This window comes from Scatophagus argus, chromosome 19, assembly GCF_020382885.2.
Source record: "Scatophagus argus isolate fScaArg1 chromosome 19, fScaArg1.pri, whole genome shotgun sequence".
Taxonomy (NCBI): domain Eukaryota; kingdom Metazoa; phylum Chordata; class Actinopteri; family Scatophagidae; genus Scatophagus; species Scatophagus argus.
The window spans coordinates 7318501-7334995 of NC_058511.1; the positions used below are offsets into that span (position 1 = coordinate 7318501).

At 41.7% G+C, this 16495-nt stretch overlaps 1 protein-coding gene across 4 annotated transcripts in view; it reads left to right on the plus strand.

The window, feature by feature from the left end:
* LOC124050600 (glutamate receptor ionotropic, kainate 2-like) overlaps positions 1-16495 on the plus strand; it is a 60791-nt gene that overhangs the window by 39957 nt on the left and 4339 nt on the right. For all 4 annotated transcript variants that reach the window (XM_046373312.1, XM_046373311.1, XM_046373309.1 and 1 more), the window contains 9 exons: positions 2520-2663; positions 3465-3572; positions 3712-3825; positions 3947-4153; positions 4984-5207; positions 8636-8754; positions 9669-9886; positions 10408-10633; positions 14710-14960. In XM_046373312.1, the coding sequence (XP_046229268.1) occupies positions 2520-2663; positions 3465-3572; positions 3712-3825; positions 3947-4153; positions 4984-5207; positions 8636-8754; positions 9669-9886; positions 10408-10633; positions 14710-14960 (1611 nt within the window). The remainder of the gene's footprint in view (positions 1-2519; positions 2664-3464; positions 3573-3711; positions 3826-3946; positions 4154-4983; positions 5208-8635; positions 8755-9668; positions 9887-10407; positions 10634-14709; positions 14961-16495) is intronic.

Here is a 16495-nt window from a genome sequence, read left to right on the forward strand (position 1 = left end):
CATTCAAACAAAAAGGCTGATGGGGGATTTAGTGGAGTAGTTCTCAGGGTGCCAACACAGCAGTGTACACAACTGTATTTATAATGTAAAGCATCCAGTAAATTTCTGTTCTCAAATAAAGCGACATATCTTGTAGCCAGATCGATCTTTATGTTACAATAAACAAATTCCTGTCTCTAAAGGTGCCCATATTAAAAAAACTTTTTACGCTACTGCTGATAAAGCATGTATATATTGTCAGTGTATCACTCCATAAAATTGTCGTTGTAGAATGTTATAAGGCTTTTTCTAAGTGAAACACACAACACTGCACACAAATAAATCACCATAAAGTGGTCTCTGTCATTTAGAAAATTGTGAAAATTATGAATGGTGTGGTAAAATATCCTAACCATCCATCCATTAGCTATGGCTGCTTATCCTTTTGAGTGCTGCGGGAAGCTGGAGCCGATCCCAGCTGACATGAAGCCAGAGGAGGGGCACATGCTGGGCAGACCGTTTGATACTAAGGCATAATTCAGTATGTAAAGTAAAATAAATATAAGCTTTCAAGCAGAACTGGTCTGGTCAGTTTTAGTGAATCTATTGTCGTTATTAATTTTTTTTTTTGTTTGTTTGTTTTTGGGTTTTTTTTTACAGATAAGAGTTATTGGAAAATGCCACGTGTGCTGTAGTTTGACCGCAAATGAATAAAGAGTTTATGGATGGAAGAATAGGGATGTAATATTGATTGAGTCAGGAAAGAAAAAAGTCAAGGTTGTCGGAGGAAAGTTATAAGTTCAAAAGCAAAACTAAAGTGGAGTTAGCACAAGGCACATTTTATCTGAACTGCATGAATTCCCACCGTGTCACAGTCTGATCGTTTCCAAAGAATCTGTTGAATAAATGAATTCAAAGTGTATGATGTGCTGTTTGAAGCAGAATGAAACTCAATGTGATTATTATTACTACAACTACAACTAAAATCAAATTGGGCTCTTTTTGAAAAGACATCTGCAAAACAAATAAAATAAGGCTGCATTCAATCCAACTGCATATCTTTTTATGTAGTTGGCAAGACAATAATTGGATGATGGGACGTGATGAACCTTCCCTTCACTAGAGAAAATGGGTTTTGGTTATTGACTTTGTGTAAAACCCCACTATTAAAGAAATAGATTAGCAGAATGGCAGACTGTTTTCCTAATCAGCATTTTGCCATTAACAACACAACACTAACACACACACACACACACACACACACACACTCTGCCTACGCTGCCTACTCTGGGAGAGCAGATATGGCACTAACTGTTCCCTTTCTCAGGGCAGCAGTGGGGATGAAAGAGTGCCGAGATGGGTTCCCCATCCTCTGATCTGCTGCTGCCTTTGACATCAGCAGTCACCAACTCCAAAAGCACAGGAGAACTGGGGGACAAGCTAAAAACACACTGCCCACCACGGCAACCGTACATAAACTCCCTCCCTTCCTCTCTATGTTGATTTTTTTTCTTTTCATGCTGTTGGAAGTTTGATTTATTTCTGTAATTGACTTGTCAACATAAATATGAGTTGGATAAATTGGTACATGTAGCATAATTTTTGCCCCTCCCAGACCCTGCACGCTCCACCGCACATATAGAGACAACGTAGGGAGCTCATATGAGCTGAGCAGCTCAGTGGCCTCCTGCTGTGCGCCTAGCTGCGCTGAAGCCCCGTTCATTCTCTCTGACAGCCCAGCACATCCACAAAGACCATATAGCTGCAGATACTTTGTGCTCTCAGAGTCATTTTTCATACTGCCTCGCAGGTTGGTCACCCAGGACTTGTCAAATAAGATCACTGCAGTGTATTTCAGCCTGTGTGGGACCATGGAAAGAGGATCTGAGCTGAGCTGTAATGTGTTGACCAGAGTAAATGTGGAGTGTCTTGAACTGTGAGGACAGGCAGCGTGAAAGGAATTCATGTGTGCCAGGCAGAGCAGTAAAGATAAATCACAGAATGACACTGTGATAAATTTCAGCTCAAACATTTACTCCCTTTGATGACTTACTACTGAGGTTATATGGATGGCCATCGTCCATGCTTATGAGTGTAGTATCCCAGCTGTACTGTGTGCTTAGCATGTTACACCAAGCCTGCCATTCAGTAGTCCAGTCTGCACTGGTGTCTTTTTTGCGTTCCCACTTTCTGGAGAACAGACACACCCATCATGAACCATTAGTCTTCACGATGACAGGCCAGCTTTCCACCGAGAGACTCTCCCTGGCGGAGCTTTCTCGTTGCCTCAGACAGTGGTCGGGTATTTTTACTAACAGGCGGAGACACCGTGCCATTTGTGCAGGGCATTTACTGCTGCCATTACTCCTAATTTATCTTCTCTTGTCCTGACTAAAGAGTAAGGCAAGTCACCCGAGACTTCACACAGTTTCTTATGTCCCTCTGCAGGTGAACAAATGGACTTACTAAAAGGTCATATGGACAGATGCATTGGCAGGTGTTATAAAAATGTCTAATGATATTAACCCTCCTGTTTCCAGACGGATGCGGCGCTGATGTACGACGCAGTGCATGTAGTGGCGGTGGCAGTGCAGCAGTCGCAACAGATCACCGTCAGCTCTCTGCAGTGTAATCGCCACAAGCCGTGGCGCTTCGGGGGGCGTTTCATCAGCCTCATCAAAGAGGTACAAGGACATCAGTGTGCGCCCCGCCTTGACCTCTGGACTATGGGATCTGCCAGATGCTGTAGCTTGGGCATGTTACATTGATTGATGCAATCATACATTTGAAAGCGTTTCCTTTGTAAACCATTTCAGCGCTTTCTGTGAACTTAGTCACACATTGTCTTTCTCCTGTGATCATCATGATAAAGCCCCTATAAACATCCTTAACAACTTTATTGCTCAATCTTTCTCTCTTGATAATCTTAGTAACCACTGCATTATCCCCAGTAACTACATGTTTTTTGTGATGTTTCACTCACTTTCTCCCACTTTTCTCCATTCGTGCCTCCACCAGTGTTTATATCAAAGCCTCTGTGTGTCTCCTTAACTCTCGTCAGGGTCAGCCATTTGCTTTGTTCTACAAAGCTCTTTCATTCTGTGGATGGTATCATTGCAGGTAATTTTCAGAATGAGCCATTGTAGTTGCTGGCGCTTCCTCTCCCTCCTGTGTCTGCTATCACTCTTCATGCCTGTCTGTTCATCCACTGGCTTTGAAGTGAAACTTCAAGCACAATGAACCACATGCATAATGAACTCTTACCTGTCAAACCTGCTTCTATCCTTGCTGCCTTATTGTTTCTTGTTATTTTGTTGAGATAGACAGCTAGGGGAGAGCCAGACAGAATTCATAATTGGGACAGAAGTTTTATGGCTGGCGGTTAGATTGATGTTGTTGAGAAAGACGATACCTTAAGGTTAATGGAATGACTGTGCTGAGAGCTGAGGATTTTAGTTTATTATGCTAAATGCCTCCGTCTGCAGGCTCACTGGGATGGTTTGACCGGACGTGTTCTCTTCAACAAGACCAATGGACTGAGGACAGATTTTGACCTGGACGTCATCAGTCTGAAGGAGGAGGGGCTGGAAAAGGTGTGTTACAGTTTATGCTGGCTTCTGAGTCTTGAAAGAAAAATAAAGGAAGTGTGGGTGTGGAAGCCTTCAAGCATTGTTTTTCCTATGGTTAGAGAACACAAGGTGATATAAACCTGACACTGAATTGTTTCAACAGATTGGAACATGGGATCCTCCCAGCGGTCTGAATATGACAGAGACTCACAAAAGCAAGACATCCAACATCACAGACTCTCTGGCTAACAAATCCCTGCGTGTATCCACAATTCTGGTAGACACAGAACCAGTGAAAACACATCCAGTCAACAAATACATGCAGAAAACAAAACAGCCTATTATCAAATACAACACTGGCAGATGTGCTTCTACACCAGTTTATTTCCCCTGTACAGGAGGAGCCATACGTGATGTTTAAGAAATCGGACAAGCCTCTATATGGGAACGATCGCTTCGAGGGCTACTGTATTGACTTGCTAAGGGAGCTCTCTGGCATCCTGGGCTTCCGCTATGAGGTGCGATTAGTGGAAGATGGGAAGTACGGTGCGCTGGATGAGAGCACCGGTCAATGGAATGGCATGGTGCGGGAGCTCATGGACCACGTGAGTCATCTGTCACCAAGATCTTACATCATACAAGATCGAAAAAGAAAAAAAATGTAGAATTTACCACCAAAGGAAAAAGTTAGTTCATTTGCTTATATTAACCAGGAATGAAATCTCCCAGTCGTGGCTGAGACATGCTGGTAACTCACTCTGCTTCATAATTTTCATTTTTTTTACTCTTTGCTATTATTACAATGTAAATATTGACAAGTGGACCTAACATATTCCTTCTCTCACAAATATTGAATTCTTGAGTAACAAAACACAGCGTTGCTTAATTTAAAAGCATAGCTACTGCTTATGGTGGCTAACAGTGTTGGGAGTGAAAAATTATAAAAGTAAGGCATTACTTTTAGCAGTAACAAAGTAATACATAGGCAGAAAATGGAAAAGACACAAGGTGTCTGTGTTTGATGAATAATTTATTTCTCAGAGGGGTTATGCAAAAAAAAAAAAAAAACTCGAAGCAAGTGCTTAGCACCAAAGACCGCTACTCTTATGTTCAGAGGACGCAGGGTGAATTTGAGAGATTAATCTAATCCCAAAATTGTTGCCTTAGTGTCTCCTCTGACACCTCATAAGAAGGATCAGACATACAACCTGTAATTTCTAGAAAAACTCTGCGTGCTACCTGCTAATCGAGCTGAACTAATGACCCCAGCTGTTTTCTTTCTTCTGTCATGCCTCTTCCTCCTGTACATATCGACTACATCAGCTGTTGACAGAAATCAGATGTTAATTCGATTGGGTGTCCTTTATTGGTGGACTCAAACACCTAACTCCACTCCCACCCCCCACCCCATTCCACCCTTATTATCTCTTTACAGAAAGCAGACCTGGCGGTTGCTCCTCTGGCCATCACCTACGTCAGAGAGAAGGTCATCGACTTCTCAAAGCCCTTCATGACGCTGGGGATAAGTATCCTGTACCGCAAGCCCAACGGCACCAACCCTGGGGTCTTCTCTTTCCTCAATCCCCTCTCGCCCGATATCTGGATGTATATTCTGCTGGCTTGCTTGGGTGTCAGTTGTGTGCTGTTTGTCATAGCCAGGTAACATGTCAACCCTCCATTTCCCTTCCTTCCTTCCTTCCTTCCTTCCTTCCTTCCTCCACTTCATTCTTCACTAACTGTTTTCCTGCTTTCACTAACACACAGCAGTTGCTCCCTCTGGACCCGAAGAGGGGAATTCATTCACTGAAAACCATCAACGTGTGACTGTGACTTTTAGTTAGCTGAGGTGTAGGTTGTTTTTTTAAGCTTCATTTTCAGTCACTGAAAAATTAGCTTTGATGGAAAAAAAAAAAAATGAAAGAAAAGTCCAAAAGGAATACATTTCATTATCTGCTACTTCGGGAATCTTTGCGCAAGTGTCAGCAACTGTAAAACCAGCAATCCTTTATATATCTCTTAAATAGCTGTAAGAAATGTACAAGTCCAATGCTGACATTGCACAAGTACAATTCCTACACATTTCTTGAAGAACCCACCCCAATAAAACCCCTTGATGCATGACCAATGTAGAAAGATTAAAGTGTGTTAACCCCAGGGCTCCTCTTCGCCTGCTTTCATTCTGAGAGGTTTGGGTTTAATGCACGCTTTATCAGATGTTACCGGCAAAATGATCACAAAAGAAGAAAGCAGCAACTGTCACCTAAGTGAGTTCAGAATATGCAAATTATACCCTTAGTCCTTTTGTTTCCATGGCTGGTCAGGGTAAGTGATTAGCATGCAATTATATTGATATTCCTCAGCTTGTAATGTAATGGCCTGGGTACATTTATTAAATTATTAATGTTCTTGTCTGCATGCATGCATGCATGCATTGTGCCTTTGTTGCACACCATGGCAATAAATAGTGCTTGTCCTCACACTATGTGACCAAAAATGTTCAGCAGAGCTTAAACTTGAAGTACAGTGTTTTCTACAGTTCGCTGAGCTGGTTCTCTCATAATTGTAGTATTGATTGCACAACCACAGATTGATTGGTCAATTCCCCAAATGCAGAGTATATTATTTTCTTTAATCCCCTGCAAATAGAGTGAGTGGAGGGAGCTTATGAAGTCCTGGTTTTGCACAATAAAACACTAAACACCTCAATCTCTCTAGGGATTCACGTCTTTGAACTGCTTCCCACACACATACACGCTTTTTTTCCCCCTGACTAAATAAACTATCTCATTTCAAGCTCCAGAGAAGTGCATTTCACTCAGTGGTTTCTTCTAGCTCTGTTTTTGGCTGAATTCATTCCTCTCTTTATTAACAAAACAAATGATATTCTCAAATCACAAAACCTTTCCCTTGCTGAAAATGTCCACCTGCAAGAATGATGATTTTTAAACTGCATTATAACTCATTTACATGTAATTACAGGCCGTTGCAGTTTTGCGGTCCAAGTCCCAGACGTGTTATGATTTTAACACCCCCGACACAGCCTCTTCACTTGGCCCGAGAGAAGAAGGGCAGCAGATCTATAATGCCAGCCAGAGTAATTGAATCCAACAGACAGTTAATGGACGGAGTGTGTTGTGTTATTGTGGCCAGGGACGGGCGAAGGAGGAGAAAGAGAGAGAGGAGGGAGGAGGAATCTTCTTAGAATTCTGTGTGCAATTCGACATGTCCCTCGTGCTCGGTGTGAGGAGGTGACCTTACGTCCGCATGTTCCACATTGCCTTCTTCCTGGTGATCAGTGTGCAGAACACGGCCCGCAGGAATACAGGCCGACTGCAGGCAAAGGTCAAACAGAAGAGTCATTGGGTCTGGTGCATACAGAAGACACATGTAGACACTGAGGGGGACAAACACAATCTAATCAGTATATGTGTTGTGTGGCTTTACGCAGATTTACGCTCCCTGACCAACGTTGCATATCAAATGTCATCCACATTTGCCTCAGGCTGCAGCTCAGCATTATATGTAACGTCTAACAAGAACATAAATAGGTCATCACAGAAAACATTTGTCTTTGAGATGTATTTGATTGAGCCAATGCAAATGCACATTTGATACCTCGGACGTGCGCTCCCACACAGCTATAAAGGCACATGCGCAAACCTTCATGCACCATAGGCTTGACACACACAGTCACAAAACCCAACGCACACACCAACACGTGTGAGCGCGCACACTGCGTATCGCACAGCTCCACAGGCAGTTTCAGTTGTCTGTGGTTTCAAGGAGACCGAGCTCATTGGCATTCCAGCAAACCATGCATACTGATGCGGTTGACAGGAAGAATTATATTGTGTCATCACAACCACGTCCACGTAGATGAAGCTCAAGGGGGACGACATAGACAGTATTTGACAGTATGACAAAAATGTTGCACAGTCACGATGCTTGTAAAATAAGATTGTTAATTACGCTGCAGCAACAACAAAGATCAAATGACACGTCTGCATGTAGCTCTACGGCAGTCTTGTGGTCTCTGTGGCAAATAATGCTGTATGTAAAACAACGGTCATTTTACATCTGGTTTGGTAATGTGAAATGCAGCTCTGTGTCTTGTAAACACAGTGTATGTATGTATGTATATATTTATATCCATATACATGTTCCTGTGTCCCTGCCAAAGTGTGCAGCTGACAAATGGCATCACATTTCTACACAGCCTGAACTCTTAAGACTCGGCACACAGGCTTATTAGCATGCAGCATGCTGGAGGAAAAGCTCCTAAACCGCTTCACCTGATGGGCCCCTCAGCTCTGCATAAGCAATGCTCCCTCCGTCACCCACTTCAGCACAAACTCAATCAGATCCTGATGCTTAACGCTAACCCAATCACCCTGTGCTAATGCTGTGCCACTTTTGCTTAGGATAATAAATGAGAAATGTCCACAGATGACCTGAAGACACTAACAATCAGTTGAGGCAGGCAGCTGTAGGTGAAAGGGGGAGGTTCATAGGGGAAGCAAGGCAATCGATGGTGGGGGGGTGAGGGTTATTTTGTCAGGGTGGGAATGGGGAATAGAGATGAAGGTGTGAAGGGAGTGTGAGAAAAGGAGATAGGGAGTGGAAGTAGAGAGATGGCTGTTGGGAAACCAGAAGGAAAAAAAAAAGAGTAACGGTCCCATGTTGAGGGTATGAGGAGGATGTGGCATCAGCAAAGTAACTTTGACTGCAGTTGCTGGGGGAATCGCATACTGGCTCCTGAGTCAGTGAATCCAGATGAGCTCCAGAGATCATCACGCTCTGGGACATTATCACCAGTGACAGTGTTATTCCAGCCTATTGATCTGTTCTCACAATAAACTGATGGCATTTGAATATGCCAATAAGTTGATCTCAGCGAAAGCCAGAATGATTTGCTTTGGTCTCTGCGTAAGCTCCAACCCTGAGGCCACAACACAGGATTCCTACACATTTACATTCCCTTTGTTCCCACTCAAATGTATCTTTTAATGTTATTTGAGCTGCACCAGGGAACACATTGTTCTTTGCTTTGTGCTGATAATTTTTCTCTGTGCTCTCTCCTTTTATAGGTTTAGCCCTTATGAGTGGTACAACCCGCATCCATGCAACCCAGACTCGGATGTAGTGGAAAACAATTTTACGCTGCTCAATAGTTTCTGGTTTGGAGTTGGGGCTCTCATGCAGCAAGGTAGTTGCCTCAGCCTGTGGCTGCTGTTGCTCTGTGGAGCTGGAGCTCTCTATATCCCACTGTCTCTGAGGGTTGGGTTGTTTTATCCAAGCCAGCGGCAATAGAGAGAGACCTGTGAGGGTTTCTCAGCTAGGAAGAAAGAACTTGTGTGAATGTTCATGTAATGTTTTTTGTTTCTTAATATAATTAACGTAGCTCATAGGAGCATAGAATAAACCTATTTGCATTTATGAGAGGTGTGTCTATAAGAGGGAAAAACATGAACAGTAGCCGCTTGAGTATAATAAAGTTACTCTTGTTTTAAAGATAAAAATTTGGGATTGCAATTTGAGGACGTGTGTGTCGTTGTTTTTATCAACAGCAGCTATGTTAGTACTATAATACCCTGTGTCCTCTCCTCTTGCCTTTGGCCATTCAGCACCTAGAGGTCAGTGGGGTGTGGAGTCAGGATGTGAGGTTACCTTGGGTACATGACTCTCTGGCCCAAACAGCCTGTCACTTCTGTACACTGTTCTGAACAATCGATATTGATTGCGCTTCATTTGATATGACTGATTGATTTATGCAAGCTCCTTACTTTCGGGTGACATTTTAAACGGCGTGTTGTGACTCTCCTGCATTATTTCAAGCCCTCACTTCCGGCTGAGATGAGTTAATTTCACTTATTTGAAGTCGGACAATCATCTTGTTTTGAGAGCTCTCAAGAGGTTTCTTCTCAAAGCGAGTGGCGCATCTGCCTGAGCTGAAAAGAGCTCTTGAATCAAGTTTTTAAAGGAACTAATCTTGTTTTTTTTTTTTTACATGTTAAAAATAAAGTTTAAAATTGAATACAAATTTAGAATCACCATGAGGACTTGCTGAGATGAATACGTTTTCAAGTGTAACGTTGACTCTTACAACCTCCCTCACACCAGGCTCAGAGCTCATGCCCAAGGCCCTGTCAACACGAATAGTGGGAGGCATCTGGTGGTTCTTCACCCTCATCATCATTTCCTCATACACAGCCAACTTGGCTGCCTTCCTCACTGTGGAGAGGATGGAGTCGCCTATAGACTCAGCCGATGACCTGGCCAAGCAAACTAAAATCCTGTATGGGGTGGTGGAGGACGGTGCCACCATGACTTTCTTCAAGGTATCTGGGTGTTTGTAGAGTGGTTATAGGAGGAATCTGCCTTTCTCACTAATGTATGTTATAATCCTTAAGATTGTTGGTCCTTTGCAACATGCGTTGTGGTAACAGCAAATGTTGGTTAAGAGTTCAGTGAACAGTTAATTTGTCAACAACTTGTACAACACAAGAGCAACGTTGCAGTTTGCAGACAAACAAACTTTTGTTGTTTTAATGAAGAGCCCAACAGCTGCTATTGTTTATAAACATATTTGCAAAATGTTGATATATTCGATGGCTATTTCTGAAAGAATGCTGACCATAAATAGAATCTAAAACTGGGTTGGATTTGTGAAAATTTTAATTAACTTTAACTATAACTTAATTTCCCTTTTTACATGTAAAGATCAGTACATTTCTCTCTTTTTATTTTCCCAGATAATTTTGGTAAAAGCAAATAGCCTACATGATGAAAAGTGAAACGCTGAAGCAGAATTAAGGGCTGACCATCATATTTATATATCCCTACTACTCATGTTTTGTAGAAAACAAAAATCTCCACCTATGACAAGATGTGGGAGTTCATGAACAGCAGGAGGCAATCAGTGATGGTCAAGAACGTGGACGAAGGCATCCAGCGTGTCTTGACCTCAGACTATGCTTTCCTCATGGAGTCCACCACCATCGAGTTTGTTACCCAGCGCAACTGCAACCTCACGCAGATTGGGGGCCTCATCGACTCCAAAGCCTATGGAGTGGGAACACCCATGGGTAAATGACCTCAAACCTCTATTTGTCTTTGAGCTGCCTGCTATGTTATAAAAAATGTAGATACTGTGTGTGACAGATAAAGGTATATCGTGTGGATGATGGATAACGCTGTGAGAATGGACAGGTTGACCTTTATTGATGGGGTCGTGGGTATAATGATTCAACAGCATGAGATGTAAGGGGTTTAGCTTAATGAAAAGCGAATGGTTGAATTTATGGATAAGGTTGGATAAGGTTAGAAACTGCCTGAGGCTCACAGCACAGGCTCCATTTGAGCTCTGCCTTAGCAAGTGTGGAGTTTTTTTTTCTAACCTTAATGATTTTCTGAGTTGAAGAGGCAAAACTGAATTAAACAACGCTGAGAAGTTCTTTTAACGGTGTGTTCTAGTTCACTTTGGAGTCACATTAGACAAGAGTGCGAGTACAAAACAGCAAAATAATCGCACAAAGCAGCTCAAGTCAGTTTAGTGCAATTCCAGGCGACTTACTTGACACTGAATCATATTTGAGCATAAAACTACAACCTCAAAGCACTTCACAGAGTATCAGAAGAGCACTCTGAACATTTTTTTTTTCAGTGTCTTATTTGATGAGGTAGAGAAGCTGAACCCATGAAAAGCAATGTTTTCTTTTAACAAATAATATCATAAAAATGAAACTTCCCACTTAGTGTTTTATAGTACAGAGTTTTTCTGCATATAAAACAGTCTTTGTCAGGGTTAATAAACATGCGGCTTACAACCCTGGCACTCCAGGGAACCCTAGAGGAACGCTTGTGATGGCTCCAGTCCCAGTGTCATGAAGGTTAGAGTGGTCATCACGAGGCCACGGAGAGCACTGCATCCAGCTGTAATAGCCACATCTATCATCGGTGAAATGAAGGCCATCAAAATATGGAGGATTCATTTTGGCCATCCACATCTGGACCTGGCTACTGCTGATGAGTATGGGGCAGTTATGGATCTGCAGGGATGCCATGATTGCTGTGGCTGTAACAAAGCGATGTGATGCTGTGAAATATAGTCCCGCTGTGGCTCCGTAAGTGCAGAAGTACTTACACCGATGCCCTTGAGATGGACGTGCAGATCTAGAGCGAGGATCAGTTCTGTTTTCATTCATGTGATAATACAGTGTTTCAAATATACGACTTCAGAATATATCCCAAATCACTTTGCTTCACCGATAAGTAGTTTAGCTTTGTAATGCATAAAAAATGATTAAAAATGTCCGCTTTCAAAGTTATTGCTGCCCACTAACTCGTTTCAGTTTCTAATCTTGATGTTCATTGCTCAGTATTTCAGAAATGAAGCTGATCACAGTCACCGAAATGTTTCTTCTGTGATTGAACAGGTCTTGAGATAGTTAATTGCTTCATTAATTCAAAGTGAGCTCTGCCATTGTCGTTGGAGGACGGGAATATTTCATTTCGTCAAGGATGGTTCTTCTTGTTCCCATGCCACAAGCACCATGAGGAGCTATGGTGGAATGTAGCTTACTAGATTTACTCAAGTACTGTACTTGAGCACATAGCACTTCACTCTTCATGCTACCTTGTACTTCTAGTTCACTGACATTCAGAACAAAAATTTTACTTTTTCCTCTACTGCATTTATTTGCCTTTTTTAGTTACTAGTTACTGAGCATATTAAGATTTTATCATACAAAACATAAAATGTGCTCTTAAAATTTTGTCGATTGACAGCATTAACTGCTGTCTGTTCCAAGTCATTACTCATAACAAAAAGAAAGATTATTTGTGATAATTTTGGACTATTGATTTGAGAGATGGTGTCATTTTGCTCTCTGACTCTTATAATAGCATTTCTCACTATTTTCTGAATTTTTACAAACAAATTAATCATTCAGTTATTCGATGAAATAATCTCCCAGTTAATCCATATTAAAAAAAAAATTAGCATTACATGTGAGTGTATGATATTGTTAAAATTAACCCCACCTCAGCCGACTACAAATAAAATAAAATAAAATGCTGTCTTTACATAGATGTGAGTAATTATAATTAAATTATATAATATTTAACAATAATAATTTAATATTATGTCAGTGAGTTTGTTTACTTTGAATACTTTAAGTACATTTTCCTGATTTTACTTTTACTTTTGTAACATTTTAAATTCAGGACTTACACTTGCTCCTGAGCATTTTTACAGTGTAGTTTTACTAATCTCATTTAAACTAATGGCTCTGAATACTTTTTCTACCACTGACGAAGACCTCAGCCTGCATGTCAAGCTCTGGCCTGTAACTTTTGCCCTGCTCAACACCGCTTAAAAGCTCAGTCCCTGTAGGGCCCTTACAGCAATAAACCAAAGCAAGCCGTATAATAATTCTTCACCTCTTAGTGCTTGTCGGGTTTTCACAAATTCTGTTCCCAAAACAGAAATGCGTCATCTAAAGCTATATATTTAAACTGTGATCACATTAATACTTGAGGCCAGGCAGCGTGGGAGTGATGGATGTCCTCTGGTGTTGAACATCTGTCAGGTAGTTGTGTATGCACAGTGTGTCAAGCACTGTGCTTTTCCATTCGCTCAGGCCCCGCTCTCCATATCCTCCTCTCTAAGGACCCATCCTATTAGCATTTATCCAAGGCCTGCTTTGTTAGGCCATCATTAATCATTTGAAATATGAGTGGAGTCAGAATCAGGGGACTCGGATACTTGATAGATCCCTCATCTTCATATGAAGCAAGCATATGCTTTCCTCCTGCAAATACATGTGCATAAATGCATATTCACAGTAGTACTATCTACTGTGCATACATGGAATGACTGAATATGTACTTTGTTGTTGCAAAGTATGCACGTCACGAAGAAAAGCACATGCACTCATGAGCACACCACAGGTACGCTCACAGTAATCCAAGCTTTCTTATGATCAAAGGAGAAAACACTGATGGGCTGTTCAAAAATCAGCAGCACTTTGTGCAATTTACTGTTTTTGTATTAATGTCCCCTTTGTCTGTCTAAATACACAGAGAAACAGAGATGAAAGGATGATGGATGGCAACAGATAAATGATAGATGAGACGGAGAGGAACTCAAGGCAGGCAAAACTGTATGGGAGCAACAGACAAAATGATGCTGTCTGCTACCTGGGGGCACAAAATGTTCCCACATGTCCGTAAAATTATTTCTGTTATGTCTGCTTTATAAAAATTTTACATTTTACTACTTTTTCATCTCTTTTAAGTTACTCTAAATAAACACATGAGCATGAAATGAAAATGTACAACCAGGCGTTGCCACATGTGCGTTCCATAATCACATAAATGCACTAACAAGCTTTTAGAGCAGTTTATAAATGAAACATGAGCGCTCACACGAAGTGTTAATCTTTCTTGGCCTGGCTGTGCGCGCTGTGCCGCGATCGGCCGTGTGTTGTGTCACACACGCTGTGGATGGCAGAGGAACACGACCCCACTCGGGTACTCCGCAACGATTACTCCTCCTTTGATCACGCCAGCACCCGCTGCGCCTTAATGCCTTGTCGCTAATTCTGGCTCTTTCCAACTGTCTGTGGATTTGGGACCTTTTACTCATCATGGCATTAAAATGCATAAAACACACTGATAGAGCAACCCTATCTGAGATACACACATATAATTCCAAACACACATGTACCCTTGTAATGCACCCCACTGGGCTTCTCTTGTTTTTGCTGTGAGTACGCACCATTTATGGCATATGAAAGCGTGTGCAAACAGCAGCTAATTCGTCAAAATCAACAGCAGCTCTGCTCCACAAAGCCAAGTCTTTGTTGCCAAGTCCGTGTGCATTATAATTCACACACTGCAGAGAGGAGTGAGAATTTTGGAATCACTCTGTGAATATAGGGATTAGTGGGATTTGAAGAAGGACTTACAAATAACTCCCTCTAAGCAGCCAACAATAACATGACAGGTTATATCATCACATGCAAGCTGGAGCATGTTGTATACACCCACCAACACTTATCTGTCTATATATGTATATATACCTACTCAAGAAAGACTTTGGCATTATGTCTTTCATATCCATATTCACTAGCTTCATGTTGTGTGTTTGCCCTCTCAGGCTCTCCTTACAGAGACAAGATCACGATAGCCATTCTGCAGCTTCAGGAGGAAGGGAAGCTGCACATGATGAAGGAGAAGTGGTGGAGAGGGAATGGCTGTCCCGAAGAGGAGAGCAAAGAGGCCAGCGCGCTGGGGGTGCAGAACATCGGTGGGATCTTCATCGTGCTGGCAGCAGGACTGGTGCTGTCAGTGTTCGTGGCTGTGGGGGAGGTCCTGTATAAGTCTAAGCAGAACGCCCAGCTGGAGAAGGTACTGGAGTCTTTTCTGGTACATGTTAGGAAGCTTTTGCTATATATTCCTAAAAAAAAAATTCATCTTTTTTGCCTAAGCTAGGTTTCATTATTCACTAAAAAAATTAAAGCAAACTATCTGACACAACACGCGCACTGTATTACACTCTTGTAACTTGTTTTTAGTTTGCACATTTCTTCTTTTTTTGCAGAATGAGGAATGAGTTGGGAATGATTTCATGTTTTTTTCCCCAAGTCTGCCTTAAAACAGTGCTCACATGCCCATATGTGTGTATGAGTCACTGATCACTGTAAGTGGTCCTCCATACTGTCTGTGAAAAGATCCCAGAAAAGCTGAAGCTGGCATGACAAGCTGATACGTTTCAGCCCGAGTCAGCCAAAATAAGTTTTACAAAGTTAGTCTCTTTAATACATCATTACTTCTTGTGTTTCCTCATAATTATAACACCATCATTTTGGATTTAAAGGACTGTAACTCTGGCAGATTGTTACTTGGTTTGTCACACTCGGACTGTTATTGCCTCATATTTGGCTCTGCTTAAATTTTTATATTCGTTTTTATCATGAAAGGATTGCAGATTTTGTCCTCAATCTCTTAATTTGAAGTCGCATCAGGGATTGGATTTCTTCACAGCCAGTTTGGATGAGAGGAATGAATGGGTATTCTTTTAAGAGAGACTTTTAAAAATGTGAAATTATCCTTTAATCTCCTGATGCATACAGTGCAGCATATTTGCAGCTATTTTCCCCCTCTGGTTATGTTTCTTTCTAGCAAGAGACTGAATATATTTCAGACTGCTCTGCTCTATTTTAGGACTGAGTGCACATGATTCATCACACAGTGTGGAGTATGTATTTTGTGCACTTTAACTTGCACAGCGATGTTTCCAGACAATTGTGAAAGTTCATTTGATAGCGTCTTTTAATTATTTACATCTACAGAATTAGCACAGCGCAGCGGCGTGTAACTTGATTGCAATAGTAATTTCTGGCTTTTTATACGGTCTGCATATGTTTCAGAGCTCATCTTAGCTGTCATTAATCAGGAGCCGCAAGACTGGGTCACAATATTCAGATAATTTGCAAATGCCACAGTCTTTGGGCTGCCAAGGTGCTAGTAATTTACATGCTGACAACAAGTCTTTCCTTCTCTATTTTCTTTCCCTGCCAACCTCCTCCACCCTAATATCACCAGTTTTTTTTACCCCCCTCATATACTTCATCACTCTAATCCATATTCCTCCTCATTGTTCTCCACCATTTCTTTTTCTCTCACCCTTTGCTGCCACTCCCCATTCCTGTAATCACTCCTCTGCTGGAGTATACAAAATATCTCATTCATACGCCGGATACATAAATGTAAATGGGGGTGGGGGGGGGTCTGATGCATAAGCCATCTACAGATATCCATCTCGTACACCTACGCTCATGCACAAACGGAGAGGTAATAGCTTCATACTTTACTGCTCTCCCTCCTCTTTTATATCTTCTGTCCTAATTTGAATTCGATTTTGCATAATCAGAAAGTGAATG